Source organism: Diabrotica undecimpunctata, chromosome 9 (genome assembly GCF_040954645.1).
Source record: "Diabrotica undecimpunctata isolate CICGRU chromosome 9, icDiaUnde3, whole genome shotgun sequence".
In the NCBI taxonomy this organism is placed as follows: domain Eukaryota; kingdom Metazoa; phylum Arthropoda; class Insecta; order Coleoptera; family Chrysomelidae; genus Diabrotica; species Diabrotica undecimpunctata.
The window spans coordinates 9870120-9895071 of NC_092811.1; the positions used below are offsets into that span (position 1 = coordinate 9870120).

At 30.7% G+C, this 24952-nt stretch overlaps 2 protein-coding genes across 5 annotated transcripts in view; both read right to left on the reverse strand.

Annotated features, from left to right (window-relative positions):
- The window catches only part of LOC140449507 (uncharacterized), a 49278-nt gene that overhangs the window by 11424 nt on the left and 12902 nt on the right, over positions 1-24952 (reverse strand). The window lies entirely within an intron of this gene.
- LOC140449505 (uncharacterized) lies at positions 973-24837 on the reverse strand. Of its 3 annotated transcripts, XR_011951810.1 has the most exons (5): positions 24546-24837; positions 22831-23170; positions 20117-20350; positions 16970-17592; positions 2915-3054 (listed from the first exon to the last, which is right to left on the reverse strand). XR_011951810.1 is itself a non-coding variant. In XM_072542700.1 (4 exons), exons 1-4 carry the CDS (start codon positions 24729-24731, stop codon positions 1646-1648), a joined length of 2169 nt encoding a protein of 722 aa, XP_072398801.1. In that variant the 5' UTR covers positions 24732-24805; the 3' UTR covers positions 973-1645. The 3 variants fall into 3 exon arrangements, 2 of the variants coding, with proteins under 2 accessions (XP_072398801.1, XP_072398802.1); XM_072542700.1 differs by lacking the exon at positions 16970-17592 and having other exon boundaries at positions 973-3054; positions 24546-24805; XM_072542701.1 differs by lacking the exon at positions 16970-17592 and having other exon boundaries at positions 973-3054; positions 22906-23170; positions 24546-24804.

Here is a 24952-nt window from a genome sequence, read left to right on the forward strand (position 1 = left end):
TTAATAAACCAGGAAAGAGCAGGTTATATATAATTAATAAAAATCCAATAGAACGTTAACAAACTAACAATAAAAAAGAAATTCTTTCAAAAAATAATAAGAATACTATTCTTTAATTTTTCTGGGTAGTTTTGGGGTCATATGTTTCCTCAAGCCATAATAGCACTATTCTTCTTTTGATTTCTTCGCTGACATTGTTGTCTTTGGTCAGCAGAGAGCCCAGGTAGACGAAGGTGTCCACACCTTCCAGTTCCAGATCATCAGTCCAGGTATCTGGTTGCCTGATCTAGTACAATACATTAGCATTACAACAACTTAAAAATGAAAAAGCCCCAAGATGTGGCTGAAAATGACTCCTGTCATAAGTTCATTTGTTATAAATTCCTACGAATCAATCAAAACATGAAATCAAACACTCTACACCTCTCCAACTTCTATTAATCTCTACTGCTGCTTTTGCTCCCAAAACATATATTTGATATTGAGACAAAATTCAAAATGAATTGCTTTTTGTTCGTTCTATCCTCTCTTAATATTTGTCTGGAATTTTATTGAATAATTACTTATCATCCTTGAAAACTGTTCATCCCAAAGGACACTACCACAACCAGTACCATGACTACTTTTTTCTTCTTCAATTCTCTTACTGGCACACAATTTTCTTCAGGTTAAAAGACTTCTTATAACTACTATCAAAATCGAATTCCTCTTTTATGTCTTAATTATAAAAAAACCTTTTCACTCTTTTTCTCGCCATTTTTAATTCCTTAGCCTTCTATTCGTAATATTAACAAGTAGCACTCCCTAAGCTTTGTTCCTCGATTTTTATTCAAAGTAATTGTTTTCCTGTTTGAGTTTTCAAAACTGTTTCTCAGATTTATATATTATTTACAATCTTGTTTATGTAAATTATAATTGAGGGATTAAAACGATATCTCTAGGACTTTCGACACCCACAGGTTGATATTAAATTACTTCTTTATTTCTATGTATACAAGAATATATAAATTATAAAATATTAAATTATATATATAAATATTTGTCATACAATAATTTTATATACGATTCCTTATAGTGATTAATGTTTTTTTAACAATTAAAGCTGGTTTTTACTAAACTAAATTCTACCTTAAATTAACACTCCCGCACTTCACTTCTTATTCGTTTTAATTAAATTAAATACAATTCTTTAGACATACTAGTTTTTTAAAGATCTTTAATTCTTTTTTTGATTTTATATAAATAAGGCTGTTTGATCATATCTCAAGACCTCTTATACAAATACCATCTTTTAAATTAGTAATAATATTTTTTATTTCAATGGTCATGCTGATTATGCATTCAATTAATTGTTTAAACCATCTTCACACTTTTTTCCAGTATATTTTTTCAGATCAATGGGGTAGGAAACTTATTTAAAAAAAAATTTTACATCTGTAAGATTTTTCCCCATAAGCTAAATTGCTTAAAACATATTTCACACTTGTAATGCTATTCTTCAATGTGTACTTTTTTATGACTTTTCAAATTGCTTTGTTGAGAAAACTGTTTAAAGCAAATTTTACATTTCTAATTCTTTTCTCCAGTGTGTACTTTAATATGATTTACCAAATTTCTGTGCTGAGAAAACTACCGAAGACAAATTTCACACATACGGTTTTTCCCCAATATGTGTTCGCAAATGACTTTTCAAGTTCTCTGCTGTAATAAATGCCTTAAAGCAAATTTCACACTTGTAAGGTTTTTCCCCAGTATGAAGACGCAAATGAGTTTTTAAATTATTTGCTATAGAAAATGTCTTAAAACAAGTTTCACACTTGTAAGGTTTTTCCCCAGTATGTGTTCGCAAATGAATTTTCAAGTTTTCTGCTGTAAAAAATGACTTAAAGCAAATTTCACACTTGTAAGGTTTTTCCCCAGTATGTATTCGAGAATGTACTTTCAAATACTTTGCTGTAGCAAATGCCTTAAAGCAAATTTCACACTTGTAATTCTTTTCTCCAGTGTGTACTTTATTATGATTTACCAAATTTCTGTGCTGAGAAAACTGCCGAAGACAAATTTCACACTTATACGGTTTTTCCCCAATATGTGTTCGCAAATGAGTTTTCAAATAACCTGGTAAAATAAATGTCTTAAAGCAAATTTCACACTTGTAAGGTTTTTCCTCAGTATGTGTTCGCAAATGACTTTTTAAGTTCTCTGCTGTAATAAATGCCTTAAAGCAAATTTCACACTTGTAAGATTTTTCCCCAGTATGTATTCGCATATGTACTTTCAAATAACTTGCTGTAGTAAATGCCTTAAAGCAAATTTCACACTTGTAATTCTTTTCTCCAGTGTGTACTTTACTATGATTTAGCAAATTGCTGTGCTGAGAAAACTGCCGAAGACAAATTTCACACTTATACGGTTTTTCCCCAGTATGTGTTCGCAAATGACTTTTCAACTTATGTGCTGTAACAAATGCCTTAAAGCAAATTTCACACTTGTAAGGTTTTTCCCCAGTATGTGTTGGCAAATGTCTTTTCAAGTACTCTGCTGTAATAAATCCCTTAAAGCAAATTTCACACTTGTAAGATTTTTCCCCAGTATGTATTCGCATATGTACTTTCAAATAACTTGCTGTAGTAAATGCCTTAAAGCAAATTTCACACTTGTAATTCTTTTCTCCAGTGTGTATTTTACTATGACTCACTAAAGTGTTGTGCTGAGAAAACTGTTGAAGACAAATTTCACACTTATACGGTTTTTCCCCAGTATGTATTCGCAAATGCTTTTTCAAGTTATCTGCTGTAACAAATACCTTAAAGCAAATTTCACACTTGTAAGGTTTTTCCCCAGTATGTACTAGCGAATGTACTTTCAAATAATTTGCTCTAGTAAATGACTTAAAGCAAATTTCACACTTGTTTGGGTTTTGTCCAATCTGAACTTTTACACTTTTGTTTAATATGGTTTCTTCAATATGGCGACTTATTTGTTGTTCCTCGTGGTATGAGCACTTAGGTGATTTTTTTTCATTTTCCATTTTATTTTTGATTTGGGGAAAACCTAAAATATAAACCAAACTATAAAAATTTGTTTGTTTACTGCAAGGAAAAATTAGTACAGAAAGAATGTCAACAACAGGAATAAAAATAAATAAGTCTATAACAAAAAAAAATGTAATAAACAATCTAAAACAAGCAAATTTACCTTTTGCAATTTAATATTTTAAGTTTCAAGTAATTCTATATCCACTAAATATAGATAAACAATATTGTTATACTCAGTTCGCTGATTAGGGATACCCCATAATTTGAATTTATTTTTGAAATTATACTTTTTCAGCTATTTTCGATTGTAACATAATTTACGAATGGATTACTTGAAAACATTGTTATTGCTGTTTTTTCGATAAGCTTTTTGAGATAAAAAGACCCCGTTACCCTAATTCTAAAAAACCATTATCAGCAGTTTTTGTTTCAGCGGTTTTAATGTCAATTGTAAATTGTTTGTGTAGTGTTGTCACTGTCAGTGTATTGCAATGACCAGAAGTTCTGTTGTGGGGCGTAAGAAGATGGCCACGGTCAGCGCGAAACTGTTAGAAACGTTGGTGTAAGTCGTCCAAGTGTGCAGAACGTATGATGACAATACAAACAGACCGGTTTGTTTGAATATCACAGAATGTGATATAAAAGTTTCAAAGCATGTCACATCATTTGCAAGCTATTTTCACTGCCAGAGGAAAGAATACTCGCCACTGAAGTGCAAAAATTTCTTTTGTTTCAAGAAAACCAATTTACACCTCTAAACGATTAACGGAATTACAGAAAACCTTTCGTTGTTGTAAAAGGCACGGTAAACTGCACTGGTGTTCTCCATAATGTTTAACACTTTGCTAAATTTTAGGTATAAAATAAATATATGTGTCATTAACCCGTTGTTCATAGTTTTGCATATTTTGCTACATTTTTTTTAAATAAATAGTAGATATTCTTGCATAATGTTATTTAACGTAAATTTCTTTCACCTACTTGTTTAATAATTTTGTTCTGAAACAAATACTATCGTGCTAAGGATAATCTATATTCAAAGTAGATATACAAAGTACTAAAATATCGTTTTTACTTTTGTTAAAAAATACTTCGAAGTAAACTAAAAAATTATTTTATCAATTTAAATAGTGGTGGTTAGATTGACCGTATGTCTGTTAGAGTGTACCGTTTTTGAGATGTCTGCGATTACAAGTTTAAAGTTAGGGTTTTGGTAAATATATTTAACTTTTTATTTTCAAATGAAAATACTTGTACTAAAAATAAAATCATTGTGGGAAACATTTTAATTTGTTTATGTACGATATCCAACCATTTCTAAACTTTTTATCAGACATAATTCAATTACAATCGGCATTCCTAATGATCATTAGGCTAATTTACTTAATGTGTTTAGGATCTTTGTAAGCGGTTATATTATAGCTTACCTCTCAAGCTTTGGAATAACCACATCACCCGAAACACAAAAATTAGGATATACAAAAGTATCATAGAAAGCATTGCTATATATGGTTCAGAACTTTGGGTAATAAATAAAAATGACGCATCCAAAATAAAAGCAATGGAAATTAATTATTGGAGAAGATGTTGCCAACTCACTAGAAGAGATAGAGTAAGGAATACTGAAATCAGAGAGCGTATGGGCATAGACATTGACGTCCTGGAAACTATAGAATGCAAAAGGCTGAAATGGTATGGCCATGTAGAAAGGATGAATGATCAACGATGGCCAAAGAGAATGTTACAGTGGATCCCCACCAACCGCAGGAAAAAGGGAAGACCAAGAAGATCGTGGAGACAAGAAGTAAAAGGTGCAATGGAAGATAGGGGTCTACAAGTAGATGACTGGAACGATCGCAAGCGTTGGAAGCTAGGTTGCGAGAAACGGCGGCAGCTGTAATAAACTCCTTATATATATATATATATATATATATATATATTGATTCAACTATCTCTACCAGTCCCAAGATACTTAACAGACCACCTAAGACCCAGTTGAAATATAATGTTAAAAGAAGTATATATTGTATTTTTTAGGTGGTTTTATTGTATTAGTTCAAGGGAACTTGAGAGGGGTAAAAAAATTTATTAAAAAAAAATTTAAGATAGTAAACAATCTTTACCAGACCCAACAAACTTAACCGTTTTCCCAGACCCTTATATATGAAAAAGTATCATTCACTGGACGGACCCAGTCCCCGCAATGTTGCCAAATTTTTTGGCGCTAAAATGATTGGTAGTGTGCGTTTTGTGGTTTACTTCTTACCTTCTGAAAGGATTTGTTTACTCCAAATGGCAGGCATACAAGTTGCCATCAATTGCAATTAATATAGATTAATTACGGTATATACAATCGTTTTATTAACACATTTATAGGGGCTTATTTCTGTAAACGTACTTTTTAATAAAAATAGAGTTAATAATATTAACTACAATATTTATTTAAGAAACGCAAAGAACAGCAATTTTAGGTTTAGTTACTATAAACAGAAATTCCCGTTATTTCGCAATTTATTTCTCAAATATAAATCAAGTTTAAGGTCAAGTCGTTCCTTAAAATTTTTTAAATATTAAATTTCAATAGGTATTTTTAGTTTATTTTAACCAACAAGCTCAAATTGCAATCGCTTGAACATATGATTTGTGCATTAAATACACAGCAGTGAAACTTGGAGTGATAACTGTTTATGTTTTTATAAATATACTTTTCCGGCTCCATTCAAAAACCAATAAAAGAAAAATTGTGTATTTATGCGTGTCATACTGCGAAAAACATCTGAAATTTATCCCTAAAAACTATTATATTGATATTTAAAAATATGTTTAATATGCAAATGATGTAAATAAAGGCATTTTATATAATAGTTAAAGATATAGTCCTATTCATATTTTAGGGTTTTGCTGGCATTATCTAAATAAAATACATAATATATGTTTAATTAATTTTGGTCACTATTAATATCATCTTGAATTTTCATAATATTTTAATAAAGAATTTTCTTTTTGAATTGAAACGTTTTTCCTTAGTATATTTAAAATGCAATACGAATATAAAATTTATTAATGTGAGTGGAAAATAAGAACTTTATAAAACAAGGTGCAAAGAAATTAAGAACGGAGGACAACAGAAATCATTCCAAAAACGAATAAATATGTTTTTGCTTATCCTGGGTCAAACGATAGATGGATAAGTGCTGTACCTCATTTAAGAAAATTTTCACAGAAATGTGATGCAAAAAATCCAGAACTGTTAACAAGTACCAGGTTCCGAAAACAAATAGCAACCATTTTACAGTTAACCAGTTTTGAAAATGATGAAATGGATCAAATTGCTCGATTTATGGGCCACACCCAAAAAACCCATTTAGAATTTTATAGGTAAGTTATAATACTACACAATTTGAGCTGTAAAAAAATAAGTTGGAAACAACCATATTTTACGAATAATTGAAATTAACAATTTTATGAATAAATCTACCGTTCCATAAACCTTTTAAATTTAAAAACTTGCAACAAATATTTTTCAATTTTAATGACCACAATTTCAATTTTATTTCTCGTTGGCAACTTTAATGACCACAATACAATATAGGACTTAGAACGCAAGTTTTATAAAAGCAAAATGATAGAGAACTTCTAAAAGAATCATAATATCCATCTGAGCCATCTATGCATCTGAGAATAACAGAGATTAAACTACAAGAGAAAATTTCTTTGAACACTCAATTAAATTCTCATTAATGATTTTTGATCGTAAACTAACGTAGAAATCAATTATACAATACCTGAAGAAATCCTGCTAACCTAGGATAAATTTACTACGATCACTTGCTTTTAAGAACTGAGGAGCCGACAACTCATGCTTACTTCACATATACAGAGCTATAATTCACTCAGAATTAGATTACGGGTCTACTGTATACAATTTGGCCAAAAAAACACTACTTAAAACTTTAGATACTACATATTCACAATATAGCTATTTAAATTTCTCTTGGGGCCTACCATTCTAGCCCGATTTAAAGCCTTTGTTGTGAATCTGAAGAACTCCCTATCTCCCACAGAAGGCAATACCTAAGTCTATGTTATGCCGCTGCAGTTTCGGCAAACCAAAAAAAACTTGTAATTCACAACGTATTTGCTGACCGTTTCTAAACTAAATTTGATTCAACTTCTCGAACAGATCCTCCCTTTTATCACAGTATAAAAACATTTAGTCAACACCAATTTTCAATTCCCAAATAACTATGACCTATCCTTCACTCCCATCCCGTCACCTTGGACAATACCTTTACCTAAATCCGATCTTAGCCTAGCACAATTTAACAAAGCAGAAACCTTAACAACTATCATACAGCAAGAATTCCATCATATAATAAATTCAAATAGTGGTGTGAAAACGACGGAGTAGGAGCTGCTGTGTACTCAAAACAATTCTCAGCCTCTTTTAAATTACCAGACATCACCACTATTTTCTTTGCTGAATTATTTGCCATCTTACAAGCTATTATTCACATACATCAGGAAAATAAGCAAAAAAGGATAATAATCAGTGACTCTCTTAGTTCGCTTAAAGCCATACAACAGCTTTATTGCAACTATCCCCTTCTACTTTTCATTAAAATAGAGCTTAAAAGAATCCTAGACGAAAACACTGAGTTGAAATTTTTGTGGGTCCCGTCACATAAAGGAATAAAAGGAAACGAAAATGTTGACGCGCCAGTTAAAAATGCTACAAGTAATCCAAAATCAAGAATATTTAATATTACGATACACACAGATAAAAACTCATTTCAAACAGGATTACAAGAACTTGGCAAGACAAATGAAAAGTACCCCAAGTAAATTACTAGGAATAAACGAAAGTGGACAACCATGGAAATCAAAATCAAGGAAGTGAAGAGAACAAGTGATAGTGACACGTTTGTGTATCGGATATACGAAAATCACACACGAATGCTTGCTGAAGAGAAGAAACAAGCCAATTTTGAAATTTTCAACTCTGACTTATCTGTAAAACACGATAAATATAAAAGTGAACGAAAGAAACATTGCATCCCGACCTCACTTAAAAGTGCCTTAAATGGGAACAGTGTCCTCCAAAAACTGTTTCATTCCCTAAAGAATTCACTATTGTAACGCTAATAACCCTGAGAGATTGATGCGTTTTTTTTGTCTTCTTAAATAAGTAAGTCTTATAAATTAAAAATAAAAAGTATATGACAGCAAGTAAGTATATTATATAATTACTTTATCTAATCGTTTCGAATGTGCCTATAATAATCGTTTTAACAACGTAGGATCTAAAAACGTGTCGATAGTCTGTAGTATGTACGGATGAGTAATGATTTGATATTTGATACCTTTAAAAATATTTAAATAACAGTAACTACTAACATACAGCGTTGCCATTTTTTGGGCCTGAGAAAGTCTTAGAGGTTGTAAGAAGGAATTTAAATTATATACGATATACAGAAATGAACTGCGCTCCCTCTTTACAATTATCAATTGAACTAAAACTGTGTATAATGTGGTGTGTAACCGTTATACCAGTCCCAAATAAAATTCTCTAAAAATTTAGTGGCATGTACGGGGATGCATATGATATGCAAATAACGAAGAAAACGTTGTCAGACCCTTTTGCGGGTCTGGTAACGTCAATTTTGGACTGGTAACGTCGGTATACCTATGCGTTTCGGGTCTGTATAATCGGTTGAATAAATATATATATATATATATATATATATATATATATATATATATATATATATATATATATATATATATATATACCTCTCAAGCACAACAGTTAGAAAGTTTCTGTCATATTGATCTAAACTCAGTATATTGTAATTCAAACGTGTAGTTTCAAGTTCATAAATACTTCACCATGAAAAGAGACAATGGTGGACCTTTAGAGTCATTATTATGCATAAATCAACGCGATTGTGACGTACTCGGGATAAGTGAAAGTAAGCTAAAGACTGTAATCAAGACTGCCAAAGATTCTCAAGAAGATCTTATATCGCAAAATTCGCAATATTTTGTATCGAATTCGTGAAAACAATCAACAAGTCAGTTTAGATACTTTACTTGCCACAATAAGAGAAAGACAAGTTTCTAAAATTAAAAGGACTAGCCTGTGGAGAAAGCGTTGAGAGATTTAGGATTTACATTCAAAAAAAGAAAATAATAGGTTACTTTTATGCAAAAGGAGTAGTGTGGTTCACAAAAGAATTAAATTTTTGAGAGAATAGACTTACATCTGAAAATGCAACATTCATATACTTAGATGAGACATGGATATTTGCAAAGGGTGAAATTAAAAGAATTTGGCAAGAGGACAGCATAAAATCAATAAAACACAGATTGTGAAGGCAAAAGACACATCATTTTTCATGCAGGAGGGAAAGAAGGCTTTATAGAAAACTCAGATTTGATTTTTTCTTTAAAATCGAAATCTGCTGATTACCATGGAAACATGAATGCAGTTATGTTAAATGGCTTGAGGAGAAACTGTTAACGAGTCTGATCAGTTATAGTTTTAGATAATGCACCTTACCATTCAGAGATTTTGGAGAAACAACCAAAACAGTCGTGGAACATATGGAGCATAAAAAATTGGCTAGTTAAAAATAATATCAATTTTCCGGAATACGCCTTCAAATCAGAGTTAATGGGAATTTCGAAACGTAATGAAAAACCAACAGCTTATATAGTTGACCAAATTGTATCAAATTTTGGACATTAAGTACTACAGTTACCGCCGGGTCACTGCCAGTTTAATCCCATCGACCACATCTGGGGTATACATAAAACATATTATGATAATCATGTTGGATGCAGCAGATACAGTGACGATGCAGTTAGCGAAATATGGCAAGAAGCTCTTTAAACTGCAACTCCAGAAATATGGGCCAAAACTGTAAATAAATGTGAAAAATGAATGACTGCTTCGCTTGTAACCTGAAACTGACGGTTCGTTGTACTATTAAATAAACATATATTGCCTCCGTAGTACAACGAACCGTCATTTTCAGGTTACAAGCGAAGCAGTAACATCTCCAGAAGATGCCAACCCCTAGTGTTGGCGAAAGGTCGAGAACTAATCTCATAAGACAACGGCCTAACAGCCCGAACAAACAGTTTAAGAAATTTTTTATTTACAATAATTAATGCATATCCACTCCCACAATGGAAGAAGTCTGTAACAGTAATTTTATTTGAGCTATTAATAGGTGTGGTAGGAATTTTTGTTTTGTATGTTTCCAACAATTAATCTGTCAAAATATTTTCAAACTATAACAATAATTTATAATTAAAATTATAATTTTCGATTTTTAGTAAAAATGCTTATTTTATAATTGTTTTGTATCTGGACAAAAATTTATTGATGCAATTAGTAATAAATATAATAAATCTGTCAAAGTTTTGACTACAAGTGCACATATGACAGATAATTGGAAATAAAACTATTACGTCAGTAATTTTTATTCATACAAAATGTCCAGCATATAGTCAAATATGGTAAACTTTAGACCATTAAAACTTATAGACACGCCCTGTACCGAATCGTTGAAGCAAACACCTTTTGCGCAAGTAACGTCACAATATGGCAAGAACTCTAACGTTAGATTGGATTTTTCGAAAAGCCCTAATAAAATTACCTAATTTTAGATGAATTTTATTAAAACGGCAATATTTTGTAAAAGATATGGAAGATATATCATTTATAGTCCATTTCCATCATATTGATAACACATTATGTATGCAAATCCCTAAACTGTTAATACGGGTGACTCAATGAAAAATAGATATTTGTCAACAAGTTTACAGAAGTATATAGGAAAACAATTTTAAATTGAGTATGACCACCAGGTATAAAGGTTGAAGCAGAATAGAATACAATAGTTTTGAGGGTTACTAATCCCTAAATAAAGTTGCCAGTGTCGGAGTGGAGATTAACAGGTAAGGTAAGTGACCCAAATTCAGACACTGTCCTAAATTCAGACATATTTCTGTTTATTCGGTTACAATAAGAAATTTGATATACCCAGATAAATATTAAGAGATCTATTGGTTTAATTTAACATTGATTTTTTCATTTCAAAATTCGTTTCCTATCTTACCGACATTGTATTTGTCAATACATAACCTAAATGTTGGACGGTTCTAACACATTGTGTGTTGTGTCCATCGAGAAAGAATTTCTAATAAGGTAAGCAGATTTCAGCTATTATTTTATTTACTATAAGATATTACTAGTTAAGAAAATTAGAATAAACTTTGTTGAAGTTGTATATAAGGGCTTTAAATTTTCATTTTAAGTTGGAATTCCATCAGTATAATTACAGCATCCAAAATTTTTAATCGTGTCGGAATAAGGTATAAGAAATTTCCTGTGTTTCGTAAATCAGACACTAGGTGTCGGAATTGCGTACATAAGTTATAAAGTGGATATAGTTCTCTTTCTTTCGTTTGTCTTATATTAACATAAGTCTATACTACTTTAGTTAGTAGAACTATTTTTTACAGCTTGTATCCAAATTCCGACACAGGTGTCGGAGTTAGGGGCTTTAACTGTCCGAATTATGTTTAATTTTTGTAAACGAATATTCTCTGTTATTTTAACATTTAGATATTATTTGCAATAGTTTTTTGCTTTATTTACAGAATGTCGACGAAAAAGAAGGCATATACCCAAGATGATGTGAGACGTGCTTTAGATGCCATTAAAGGTGGAACACCTTGTTTAGCCGCAGCGATGCTATATAACGTCCCGAGAACTACACTCATTGGGAAGATCCGGGGCATTTACCCAGAAGAATGTCGCAGCGGACCACCTTCTGTACTATCCGTTTATGAAGAAAATCTATTGGTTCAATGGATAATTAATATGGGGCGAATGGGTTTTTCTGTCACCAAGGATCAATTGTTCCATAGTGTTTGCCTTCTGATAAAAAATTTAAAGCGCCCTAAGAATTTTACAGATGGAAGATCAGGTCGTCACTGGTATGAATTATTTACCAAAAGGCATCCAGAAATTAGTGAACAAATAGCTCAAAACTTATGTACATCTCGAGCAGCCGTAACTGAAAACAAAATCAGAAACTGGCATAAGGAAATTGAAGAATACTTCATTTCATGTAATATTAATATAATTGATCCAAAAAGAATATACAACACGGATGAGTCTGCTTTTTTTCTCTCGCCAAAACGTCTCAAAGTACTTGCCACGAAAGGAAGTAAGTCCCTGCACGATAGATCTGGTGATGACAAAGAATGCTTGACTGTTCTTGTTACGGCTAATGCTGCCGGTCAACTAGCTCCACCCATGGTAATGTACGCATATGAGAGAATACCCAAGCACATAGTATCGCAGGTGCCTAAAGGTTGGAGTATTGGTAAGTCAACCAGCGGATGGATGACTTCAGAATCTTTTTTAGAATATATTATAACAAACATTTTTTACCCATGGCTCTTATCTGAAAATATTCAGTTTCCAGTAATATTATACTTGGATGGACATAAGGCACACGTGACCTTACCTCTGACTGACTACTGTAGAGAAAAACAAATAATCCTGATAAGTTTATTACCAAATTCCACACATATTCTACAACCTCTAGATGTGGGATTATTTAAATCTTTAAAAATGAAATGGAAAACTGAAGTACAAAATTTTAAAATCCAAAATAATTATAAACATTTAGGAAAAGACACCTTTGCCTTTGTCCTTCAAAATGCTTTAAGTTCAATAACAAATGTGGAAGATATTTTCAAAAAATCTTTTAAAGTATGTGGTCTTTGTCCATTTAATGCTGATAATATCGATTATCATAAACTTCTCGCTGAAGACAATGAGCTTAACACAAGTACAGCCGCACCGGATCCTGAAAGAGTGAGTCATTTGCAATATCTGGAATCATTCATTCAGCCAGATGGTTTGACTAAATGTTATGGACTGATGGGTGCAGAGTGGACAGGTAAAATTAAAGATAAGAGTTTGTATGACGATTGGTACAAACTATACCAGAAATCTGGATTATCCCAAAATATTGAGAAAACCGCCAACATTATAATCGATATTCAAGAAGACCTAATTTTAGAAGATGGATGGGAAAATAAAGTCGAATTTGAAGCTGATGATACGTTACAAGGAGTAATTTTGGACATACAAGACATAGTTAAAGATACTGAAACCGAAGTAGAACTTCTTGGCGTTAGCGCATATGCTGAAAAAGAATTAACAATTATTGAAGAAATGAAAAGCATTAACAAAACAGGCACAAAAGAAATATTCGACGAAACAACAAAAACTAATGTTATAGGAAAGAAAATTAATGCATTAGAAATTATTTCATTGGCCCCAGAAAAACGAATTGATATCATTGAAAGCGAACGAATACCAAAGGAATCAGTCAATAATAAAAATAAAAATATCATTGAAAATGAGCAAATAAATGAGGAATCGGCCAGAGAAGAGAAAAATAATACTGGAAAAATATTAGCAACCTTACAATTGACACCAGAAAAATCAACTGTTATTAAAGAGAAGCAACTAAGAGAGGAATTAGTCAATAAAGATGAAGATATGAAGACTTGCAGAAGTAATAAACATTCTCTTGTTCTGCCAGGAGTGCTTATACCATCCCCGTTTAAAAACGCATTGTTCTGGCCTGAACCTACGAAAAAAATAACCTCAAGAAAGTGTCGAATTAAGGTTCCTTCGGTAGGCACCTCCGACGCTTGGAGACAATATTTTTTGAAAAAAGACGAAGACCAGAAAAACGCAATTAGAGAAAAAGAAGAGAGAAAGAGAAAAATAGAAGAAAATAAAAAATTGCGCGAGGAAAATATAAAAAAACCTAGATAAAAGATCATTAAAAATAAACAAAAAAGCACAGAAGAAGAAAAAGATGGATCAGTTAGTGACGAAGAGTCAAATAAAGATAACGATGACATGAAAAATTCAGGTAAGACACCATTTTATTTAAGTAACTAGGTGTTTTGCTTAATTTTACTCTACAATAATAATTATTTTAGATGAAGTTTTGATTGGAGAAATAAAAATAGGTGATTTTGTAATTGTCACCTATTTTGAAGAATATTATCCAGCACAAATTACAGATAAAAACAGTGAAAAGATGTTTAGCTAATGCAATGGTTAAGGCTGGCGGTTGGTGGAAATGGCCAACTATAAAAGATGAAATTTGGTATGATAACCATGAAGTTGTTAAGAAGATCAAACCTCCCACAGAAATAAATAAAAGAAGATTTTTCCCTATTCAAGAATTAAAAACGCATAATAATATATAATGTTATAAATAATCTGTACTATTTTATATTAACTTTTCTTAAATTAGTGTTTTTATTTGTTGTCGGAATAATGTTCCTCAAATGCCTGATTTAGGATCAGTGTCTGAATTAGATTCACTGACATGTCTGATTTTGGAGCAAACTGCACTCCTGATGTCGGAATTAGGTGATTTTTGTATGGTTATAATAAATATAAAAATATAATTAACTTGTCGAAGTTTTATGATTAATAATTTGTCAGGTTCTCTTAGAAATAGTTATTAATTCGAGAAAATAAAAACTGGTCAATGTTACTCAATAAGTATTAATTCCAATAAATAAAATGGAACGTGAAAGTCTAAACATGTCTGAATTTGGGCCACTGACCTTACTAATAAATTTGCAAGAAATGTAAGATGTTTATTTTATTGGTTATATATAAAATAATTTGTGGCCCTAACAGGGGCCGATTTGTAAAAAAATGAATATTATTTTAATCAAATTCCATTTCAGATTCACTGCTTTCTTCAGAATCTAAGGAATCTTCAACTCCAATGTTAATTATTACCGGTTCCAGCATTGCATCAGTCATATTATCCAAATTACACATTTTATTTTCTTCCTTGTGAGCATGACTAACAGCATTTTTCCAATTTTCTGGAGTTACTTTTGATAAGGAATGTTCTAATAATTGTTGTAAGTCTTCTAATTTAAAAGTTTTGTTGTTGCGTCCGACTTCACCCTTTACTTGAGACCATATATTTTCTATCGGATTCAGATCAGAGTGGTATGGGGGTAAACGTAAAATAATTACATCACGGTTTAATGCCATTTCATCAATTATATAGTTTTTATAAGCTGCTTTATGTTGCCTTACAATAGGTAATAATTCCTTTTTTTGTCGAATTCTCCTTGTACTCAATTGCGTGTTTATCCAACCATTCGATTATCTCTCCTTTTTTCCATGCCGTTGTTGGCAATTTTTCTGCTAGTCTTGAATGGTAACTAGCATTATCCATGACTATGACAGAATTTTTTGGAATCAAATCCAACATTTGCTCAAAATATTCTTCAAAAACGTCAGCACTCATTTCCTCGTGGTAATCTTTGGTTGATTTTGAGGCAAAACTTAATAATCCACCATTGACAAAACCGTATTCGTTTCCAATATGGGTTATTATGAGTCTGCGTCCTTTTCCAACGGGAATATTGTTTACTCCAGTAGATACACCTTCGATGAATGCCTGACGGGAACTTTTCACATTTGTATCAACCCATAGATATGGTACAGTATGACCTTCATTTAGCCAAGTCTCGCCCAAATAAAAAATTGTTTTCCCTTCTTCTCGGTACTTTTTAATAGTTCTTAGATAATCTGGTCTCCAACATACAATGTAATCTTTTTCAATTAAAACGGATTTTCTTCTATTCTTTTGCCAACGAAATCCCATCTCTCTCAATAGTCCCCATAATTTCTTGTTGCTTATGATTGGTAACTCTTCGTTTTCTCTAATTAATGTTTGGATTTTGTCCAATGTTGGAAATTCTTTGTTAAAAAAAAAATGAGTGGATGCTGCGTCTTATCATGTTTTTATGTATTTCTTCAATTTCCAAGGGTTTACTCCCTCCACTCTTCTTGGGAGATGAAACAGTTCCTCCTATTCTTTCTTTTACGAATCTATAAATTGTTGCTTCTCCAACCCCTGTCATATTTGAACACATGTTAACGATTTCACGAACATTACTTAAAGGGTGTTGATGTACAAGTGCATCGTGTACATTTAATATTATATTTTTCTCTCTTAGACTGAAGGCACCTTTAAAACTACACTTAACCGGGATAAAACCTGTTGTCGACGTCATTTTTAAATGCAAATAACAAAATATCGACACCAAAAACATAGGTAGGTAAGACATGAACAATGTACTCTACAAACTAAATGGAAGATGCAAACAATTTCTAATTTATATTATTGGCATAAGCTGTAATGTGGCATAAAAACTACTTAAACTATCATTAGTGAAGCCTGATCAGTAATTCCAGGTAATCGTTCAAAGAAGGTATTTTTTTTGTGTCAGGCGATAACTTGTATAGAAAACAATAATCACCTTTAAATTACTGTTTACATTAATTTATTTCATGAAACATTGAATTCTCTCATTAATCACCCGTGTATAATTAACAATAATCGTGTGGCATATATACCGACGTTTTTTACGCACAAAAAAGGTATAGAGAGATTAGTGGACACTTATTTTACAGAAGATTTTTTAAAAGATAATGAATTGTTGACGGCATCTTAAAATATTAATTTTTTTTTTATTTATTTCAAAACAAGTATAGGGTGACGCCTATGGTTTTTTGACCTGTTGAGGATTTACATACATAATGTGCTATCAATATGATGGAAAAGGACTATAGCAAAGGAATTAATGAATATTTTTGAATTAAAGTAATTTTGTAAAAATAAATGTTTAAATTGAAAGTGTACCTACCTCTTCTTGTTTGATAATGAAAAATAAATTTAAAGGATAAAAATTTTACTTATGGATGGAAGTTTCATTTTAGGGGAAAAAATTATGTATATAAATCTATTTATTGGTCACAAAATAAAATAGTTTTGTTAACTTACTTTTAAGTCTATTGACATTATTATTGCAGTTCTCATCTTTATTGCAATAATGAAAATAAATTATCTTTATTAGATTTTTATATTATTTCTTTAAGATGTTCTAGTAAAAATTTTAAGGTATTAGCTTTTTTAACAAGCCTTCTATTTTGTTGTTGCAACATTTTGATTTTGATTGTTTTTCTTTTGAAATAATTTATTTACTACCACTTTATATTCCTCATCTCTGTTAGATGATTCTTGTTCAACAAAGTCACCAAGATAATGTTGTAGATGAATGAAGGTTTTTTCTAAGGTAGTTTCCTCTAGAATTTCTACTGGAGTCTTTATGAGAGATTCACTTGTTGTTGTATTTATATTTTCACTTTTAGAGCCTGTTGTTTTGTCTGAGGCAGTTTTTTTTACGGAAAATTTTCTAATTTTAACTTGCTCGATTAAACGGTTTGGAAAATCGAAAATGCTGGGTACAGCATCTTTTTTGAGTTGTTTTTTGAACTCCATCCGCTAGCAACAAATGAATCCGCCGTGAAATGCTTGGAGCACATTTTAGAACTATTTGATGGTTTAAAATTTTCACGGTGCTTCGCTATAATCCATTTTTTTGCAATGACGAGTCTTTAGGAAATCTAAAACAATTTATTTACTTTATCCTTCAGTTTTCAACGTAATTATAAAATAAAAATTATATAAGACTCTCATATTATATGTATCTATTTTAAACACTTTGGATGCTAAATGGGTGCTAAATTTCTGGTAGGTTTAACAAGTTTAATTTATGAATTTTTTTTACCGATTAAATGATATATCTGTCTTTTTTTTGTGTCACTGCATACAATTAAATGCGCTGAAAGATAATATAGACAATACCAGGCTGGCTTCAGAGGTGGTAAATCAACAATTCATCAGATTTCAACCCTGAGACAAATTCTAGAGAAAACACTGGAATACAGTGTAGACACGCACCACATATTTATAGACTACAAGGCAGCCTACGACTCTGTAAATAGAAGAGAATTGTTTAGAGCAATGATAGACCTAGGAGTACCAAATCAGTTGGTAAGTTTAACCAAACTAACCCTTGAAAAAGTTGAATGCAAAGTACGAATCCAGGGGGAACTCTCTGAACCTTTTAAAACAAATAGCGGGCTACGTCAGGGAGACCCACTCTCCTCTATACTATTCAATCTAGCTCTGGAAAAAGTAATACGTACGTCACAAATCACAACTACCGGTTCAATATATAACAAATCTGTGCAAACCTTAGCATATGCTGATGATATCATTATTGTTGGGAGAACGGAAAACGCAGCACGAGAGGCGTATGTAGCATTAAAGGAAGCGGCTACAAAAATGGGTTTAATAATAAACACCAATAAAACAAAATACATGAAAATAGGTACGCAACCACAAACACTACGGCCACTTGGTATAGAAAATGACGTCATCGAAGCAGTTAACGAATTTGTATACCTGGGAACGCTCGTCAATTCTGAAAATGACACTACCGCAGAGATAAACCGCAGAATTTGCATGGCCAATAGATGCTATTTTGGGCTTAATCTCCTTTTTAAATCTACAGTTATATCAAGAAATACAAAAGTAAAACTCTACAAAACAATAATACGCCCCGTCCTAACATATGGTTCAGAAACCTGGACTTTAACAAAAAGCAATGAAAACATGTTAGGATGTTTTGAAAGAAAAATACTAAGGCGCATCTATGGAGCGGTAAATGAAAATGGTGTCTGGAGAAGACGATACAACTTCGAACTCTATAGGATATACCAGGAACCAGATATCGTAAAACACATAAAGATAGGACGTCTGAGGTGGGTAGGCCATGTAATGCGGATGGAGCAAACCGACCCAGCTCGAAAAACGCTCCTTGATAGACCTATTGGTCAAAGAAGAAGAGGAAGACCCAGAACAAGATTCCTAGATAACATCGATGAAGACATGAGAAATATGGAAATACGTGCTTGGCGGAGGAAGCGATGGATAGGGACGACTGGAGAAAAATTCTTGGGGAGGCTAGGACCCACACAGGGTTCTAAAGCCAAAATGATGATGATGAAAGATAATATGATAATTAAAAAAAATAATAATGTATTGAGAAAGTTTTAAATTGAAACTTAACACTCAGCACTTCCAGTTTCTAACGTTTTCTGCCTAACCTTGCCATCTGAATTACATGTTTGGGCGTCACAGTATTGCCATATTTTTTTGTATAAAGTCTAAGAGTTTTTAAAATATAAAGATACTTTGACGAAGTTGTTTTGTTATGAGAAGCCACAATTTTTGAATTCATATTAAAAAGCGTTCATAAAATATTATTTTTAACTTTAAATGTAGCATAGAGAACATTTGGATGCGCCCCAAAAAGAAGCTCCGGAGACAATGTGGTACTTTCTCAGATTCTTTCCCTCGTACCTACAAGAGTTTATGTGGACAGAACGTATGAGGTGTAAAGACCTATTTGTAGAATTCTTATTATGTGGCACAGAACAATATTTAGTGTAGTTCAATTTAAGTTTAGTTTAATTTAGTGTATTCTTTTGTTTAACCTTTTTTTTTATTTTTTTATTTTCATTTAACTTCACTTTATTCTGTAGTTTCTAAACTATTAATTTTTACCTTAGGCATAAATTTATTTTATAAGTATAAGGTATAATTTTAATGCTTTTAATTATATATGAATTTTTCACGTTTTTGTTTGTTTTAAATTTTAATTTCATATAATTATTTAAGTGCTCTTGTCCATAATTTTAGATGTGAGAGTATGAAAATAATTGACCCTATGGCAGCAGTGACATATTATATTAAGCTTACATTTAATGTCAAATATATCTATAGGTTATGGTTATGTTCATTGCATGAAAAACCAATTTAACCCAAATATGTTTTGCATAATCACTAACTAAAGCAAAATCCATTGACATAAATTTCAAGTTTGTAGAGGTTCTTATTACACAATCAAATTATACAAGAGTAATGCTAGAAATACTATTGCAGATTATGTTGTATTTATTTTGTTTAAAATTAAGGTCACACTCTGATATGAACATATTAAAACTTATGCAAAACTGCAACTAGGAAATGTAACATGTCTACATTTGACTTTACATTTTCATGTTTAATTTAGTGTCTTACCTGAATTATCTTCTTGTTTTTCCTTTTTAACATATTTAACATCTATATCTACTTCTGTGGATAATCCACTCTGCATATATTGTACGTCTGCATTACTAAATCCATTATCATATTCCTCAAGTTCTTTCTTAATTTCAATCTTAATATCCATTATATTTCCACTCATTGAATTGACTGCTATTTTTGGTTCCAAATTCTTCAGATGCAGATCATTCACAGAACTGATTGGATTATCTACAATTAATGGTGATCTTGTTTGTAGACAACTCTTTTTGAAATGTTCATGTCTATTAACCTCTTATTACACAATCAAATTATACAAGAACAAGAATGATGCTAGAAATACTATTGTAGGGGCAAAAATATAGATAATAGATAAATAATATATTAGAAAGTATAGATAGAGAAAGTGCCAATGAAGTTAGCTACATACAAACTACAAATGATCTGTCAAATTTGTGTTTGCGGTATTGCCATGTCCTTATTATGTATAATGTTTTATGCCTCAAATATGCTTTGAAACCATTGATACAATAACAAGATATGCTCACTTGCGTTCTAATTTTAATCGATTTTGCACATGACGTCATAGCGAGACAAAGCCAGGAGACTTTTATGTATTATATTTTAACGATGCATATAGCAACGTTGTTCCATTACTGTAATCAACAACTTAAACTGTTAACGGTAAGTATACCTCGATGCCATATCTTGCACTAAGAAGTCATAACTAGTTACTTTCTGTGAAAACGTGTTTTGAAAATTAATAAGTAAATAATTGTAAAATTAATTAAAGAAATATATGAATCTACGATTTGATTGTATGTATTACAAACAAAATAAATATTGCTACAAAACATAAATTAAATATAAAAGACCGGCAAAATGTAAAGAATTTGACCATATAGGAAAAGCGGGTCATACTTAAGACTTTATGAATATCATTTAGACATTTATTTTACAATCTTTGTGATTTTTCTTTTGCGGATATTGCAATTATCTTTAATATTTTGATTTAGAATTCGTATTTTAAAATACATTTTACATCTAAAAAAAAGTAAAAGACCTATCAAAAATAAAGTATTACTTCAAGTTCTATTAAAATGGGCATTAGTATATATTATTATCTATAGAAACATTTATTATTATCTATAGAAACATTTGCTCTGCTGTAAAAGTGTGTCTAAAACCAAAATACTTACATGTTTTTTAATATATTTCTTTTTTCCATTCTTCTTTTGCGTCTATTTTCAGGCCATGTTTTATTAAATGAACTGAATGTTTTCACCAGAAAATTTATATAACAATATAATATACAAAGTCTTTACTACATCAATGAATAAATAAAAATATCATTCACTACGTTTTGAAATACACAGGATAGCAAACTCGATTAACACAGTAATATAATTAACATGAACACTTATGAACATTTAACTTGCCCTCATTAAAGTTGTCTCGGGCTTACGTCACAAGAACATGCGCGTTGACTTATCTTGTTTTGTTATAGTATCATGCTTTGAAACGGTACATTTTCATTTTTATTATATTATTTTATGAAATCTGGTACTTTTTAAAATCATTTAAATTTATATAAAACACGAACGAATGAATATTTGTTTCTTTTCATATTAGTTGCAGTTAGTTATTAGAAAAAACTTTTATAATTGGCTTTTGGTAGATTAGCAAATAAACTTGGCAATACTGTCAACACTTTGAAAACACTAGTTGCCAGATTGCAACAGATATTCAGCAGATTTTAATTTTATGCCTATTTTCTTATAATTTTTTGATGAAATGGTGCATGAATACAGTAATTGTAACATAACTTGGTAATTTAAAAGCTTAAAAAATCAAAGTTAATTTAAATTATAATAAATTAAATTTAAATTAATTAAACTTCTTTTAAAAACTTAAAAATAATGTTTAGTAACATTAATAATTAATATTATATCAAATGCTCTTTCGTGATTGATTTGTGATATGGTAACACTGCCAAATATAAATCTGTCCCTCATTTGTAGCTAACTTCATCGGCACTTTCTCATTACTTTTGCCATTGCAGGTTATGTTGTATATATATTTATATATATATATATATATATATATATATATATATATATATATATATATATATATATATATGTTTAAAATTCAAGTCACATTTATGGAGGACATAAGGGTTGAGTTTACCGAAAGTACAAGCTGATTATAGCCGCAAATGTCAAACATGGAACAAAAAATTTCGGAACAGCAGTGATGGCATGTTTTTATAATGTAGATGCTGTATACTTCAAATATAAAAAGATAAAGCTTTAGAAAAGTACATTTTGTTTATATTATATGAATTCTGCAATTTTTAATTTACATAAAACAACAATGAGTAAATATTTATTTCTTTTGAGATTAATTGCAGTTAATTATCAGAACTTTTTTTAACAATTACACTTTGATAGATTAGGGGATAGATTCGGCAATCGTCAAATCAGCAGTTGCCAGATTACAAAAGGTGTTTGCAATTTGCAATTAATCTCGAAAGAGACAAATATCTATTCCTTATTACTTCATATCAATTTAAAAATTGCACATACAATACAACCTTTCATGTATACTTTTCTCAATAACAGATTCAATAGGAATCACAAGTTTTATGGGTGAAGTTGAAATATCTTTTACAATATTTTTTAAATGCCCTGACACTTGTATTGACTTACTACGATAATGCACTGGATTGGCCTGACAACCAAAGTTAACTTTAAAAGGTGGTGACAAAGTTTCTACAGTCTCACCATGATTCTTGGCCTGGTATGAAGTACTTGGTTGTTGATTGTCTGGTATATCTTCAGGTAATACTGACTTGATTGTCGACAACTCAGATTCCACTAAAATGTCTTCTATTTTCCTTTTTCTACTTCGGCTTTCACTACTTGGCCGGAAGGTGGTATTTTTTTTGTCTGGCTGACAAGTAAATATATGTGGAACTACTTCAGGTTTCATCCGAGCAGCAACTTTACTGAGTCTATATTCCATATAATTTTCCATGTCTTCTTCAAGCTAAAAAAAAAAATAAATGCTTAATTGTCTCCAAAAAAAAAATGTCAAAGTTGTATGTATGCATGGCTACATTGGCTGGCTATTAGGTGCTTTAACTTGCTTAGGTGTATTAAAAATATTTTTAAACTAGGTAACCATTACATAATTTCGCAAGAAGTTAAATTTTATGTACATTTGACATTGTTGCCATTAAAAATTTAATGAATATTACTTTTCTTTAAACTAAATTTTTCTTTACATTTTAGTATTAAAAATGCAAACCAATAAACCAAATCTAACCTAACAATGGTAAAAAGAGCAGTAATAAGAATAAAATTTTGTAATATAATTAAAAATCAAAATTTTTATTTTTCAAAAGAAAACATGATAATAAACGTAAAGTAACGTAACCAGATCTAACCTGATCCTTGTAATTGTTAAAAGGCTATAATTTTCAGTTAAAAGTAGGTAACAACAGAATGTTATTTTAATGTCCAATTTGAAGGTAATTTTTTTTTCATTAGAAAACATAATTTTGAATAACTATGGCAACACTGGTTAAAATTACCCTTCTTGGCCATAAGAAACAGTTAACTGTTGTACTCATTCCTGCCTTTTCTTGTTGTTTCATGGTAAATAATGGCGGTGGCTTTTAAAAATCGGGCATATTTTAAATGGAAATTACATAAAAAATAACGTTTTGCATGAAATAAAAATCATTGCACAATCATTATAGTAAGAAGTGAAGCAGAATTCATTCCTTAAATGGTGTCAGAGTTGCCAAGTCTCCAGTTTTTTCATACTCGTACATAATATAGAAAGGCATTGAAATTATATAAAAAATCATAGATTTTAATTAAATTAAAGATAATTAAATGCATATACAAACTAAAGGGTATTAAAATGATATAAAAAATTAATAGTAATAATAAAATTACTGTATATAATAGAAATGCATTAAAATTGTAATATAAAAATTCATAGATTTTAGTTAAATTAAAGATCAAACGCATATACTGTAAAATTGTGCTAATTTACAATAATTAACTTCATTTAAAGTAACAGAAAATATTTGTTTTATACTTATTCAAAACTTGTAGCTTCTCATAATACAAATTATAATTTCGTAAAAGTAACTTATATTTTAAACCTTCATATACATTTTACAAAAAAAAAAATATGGCAAAATTTGTAGCTTCTCAAACACAAATTATTATTTCGTAAAAGTAACTTTATATTTCTAACATTCATATTATATACATATTTTACTAAAATAAATACGGCAACACTGTGACGCGGTGCCTTGAGGAAAATATATTTGGTTAGGTTAGAGTGTACTAAACTGAGTATTGCCCGTAATTTAAAAACTTATTTAGAAACAAGATCCATAACTTACATTAAAGTGATCTTCACAACAGAAAAACTTAGTTTTTATTGACACTTCCTTGATGTCCCTTCTAGCTGCAACAAACCATTTCTTTTTACGGTTTAAATTGTTTGGAACTGTAATAAAAATCTTCTCAGAATTGTTTTTCGATGTATTTAGACATCCAGGAACAAAACACCACTTATTTGGCTTCATTATCACTGTATAAATACTTAAAGAACTGGTTATACACTTTGTAAAGACGTATACACAAGTTGTCGATACGACTGCTGACGTCACACACCGTAGCCTCGCTGCGAAGAGTCGTTTTTCAATACTATATACCAACAACGTATGACGTAGATATATTAAAATTATACGACATATGACAAGTGCCTGAAACATATGAGAAACGTTGAAAAGCCCTATTAGCATTT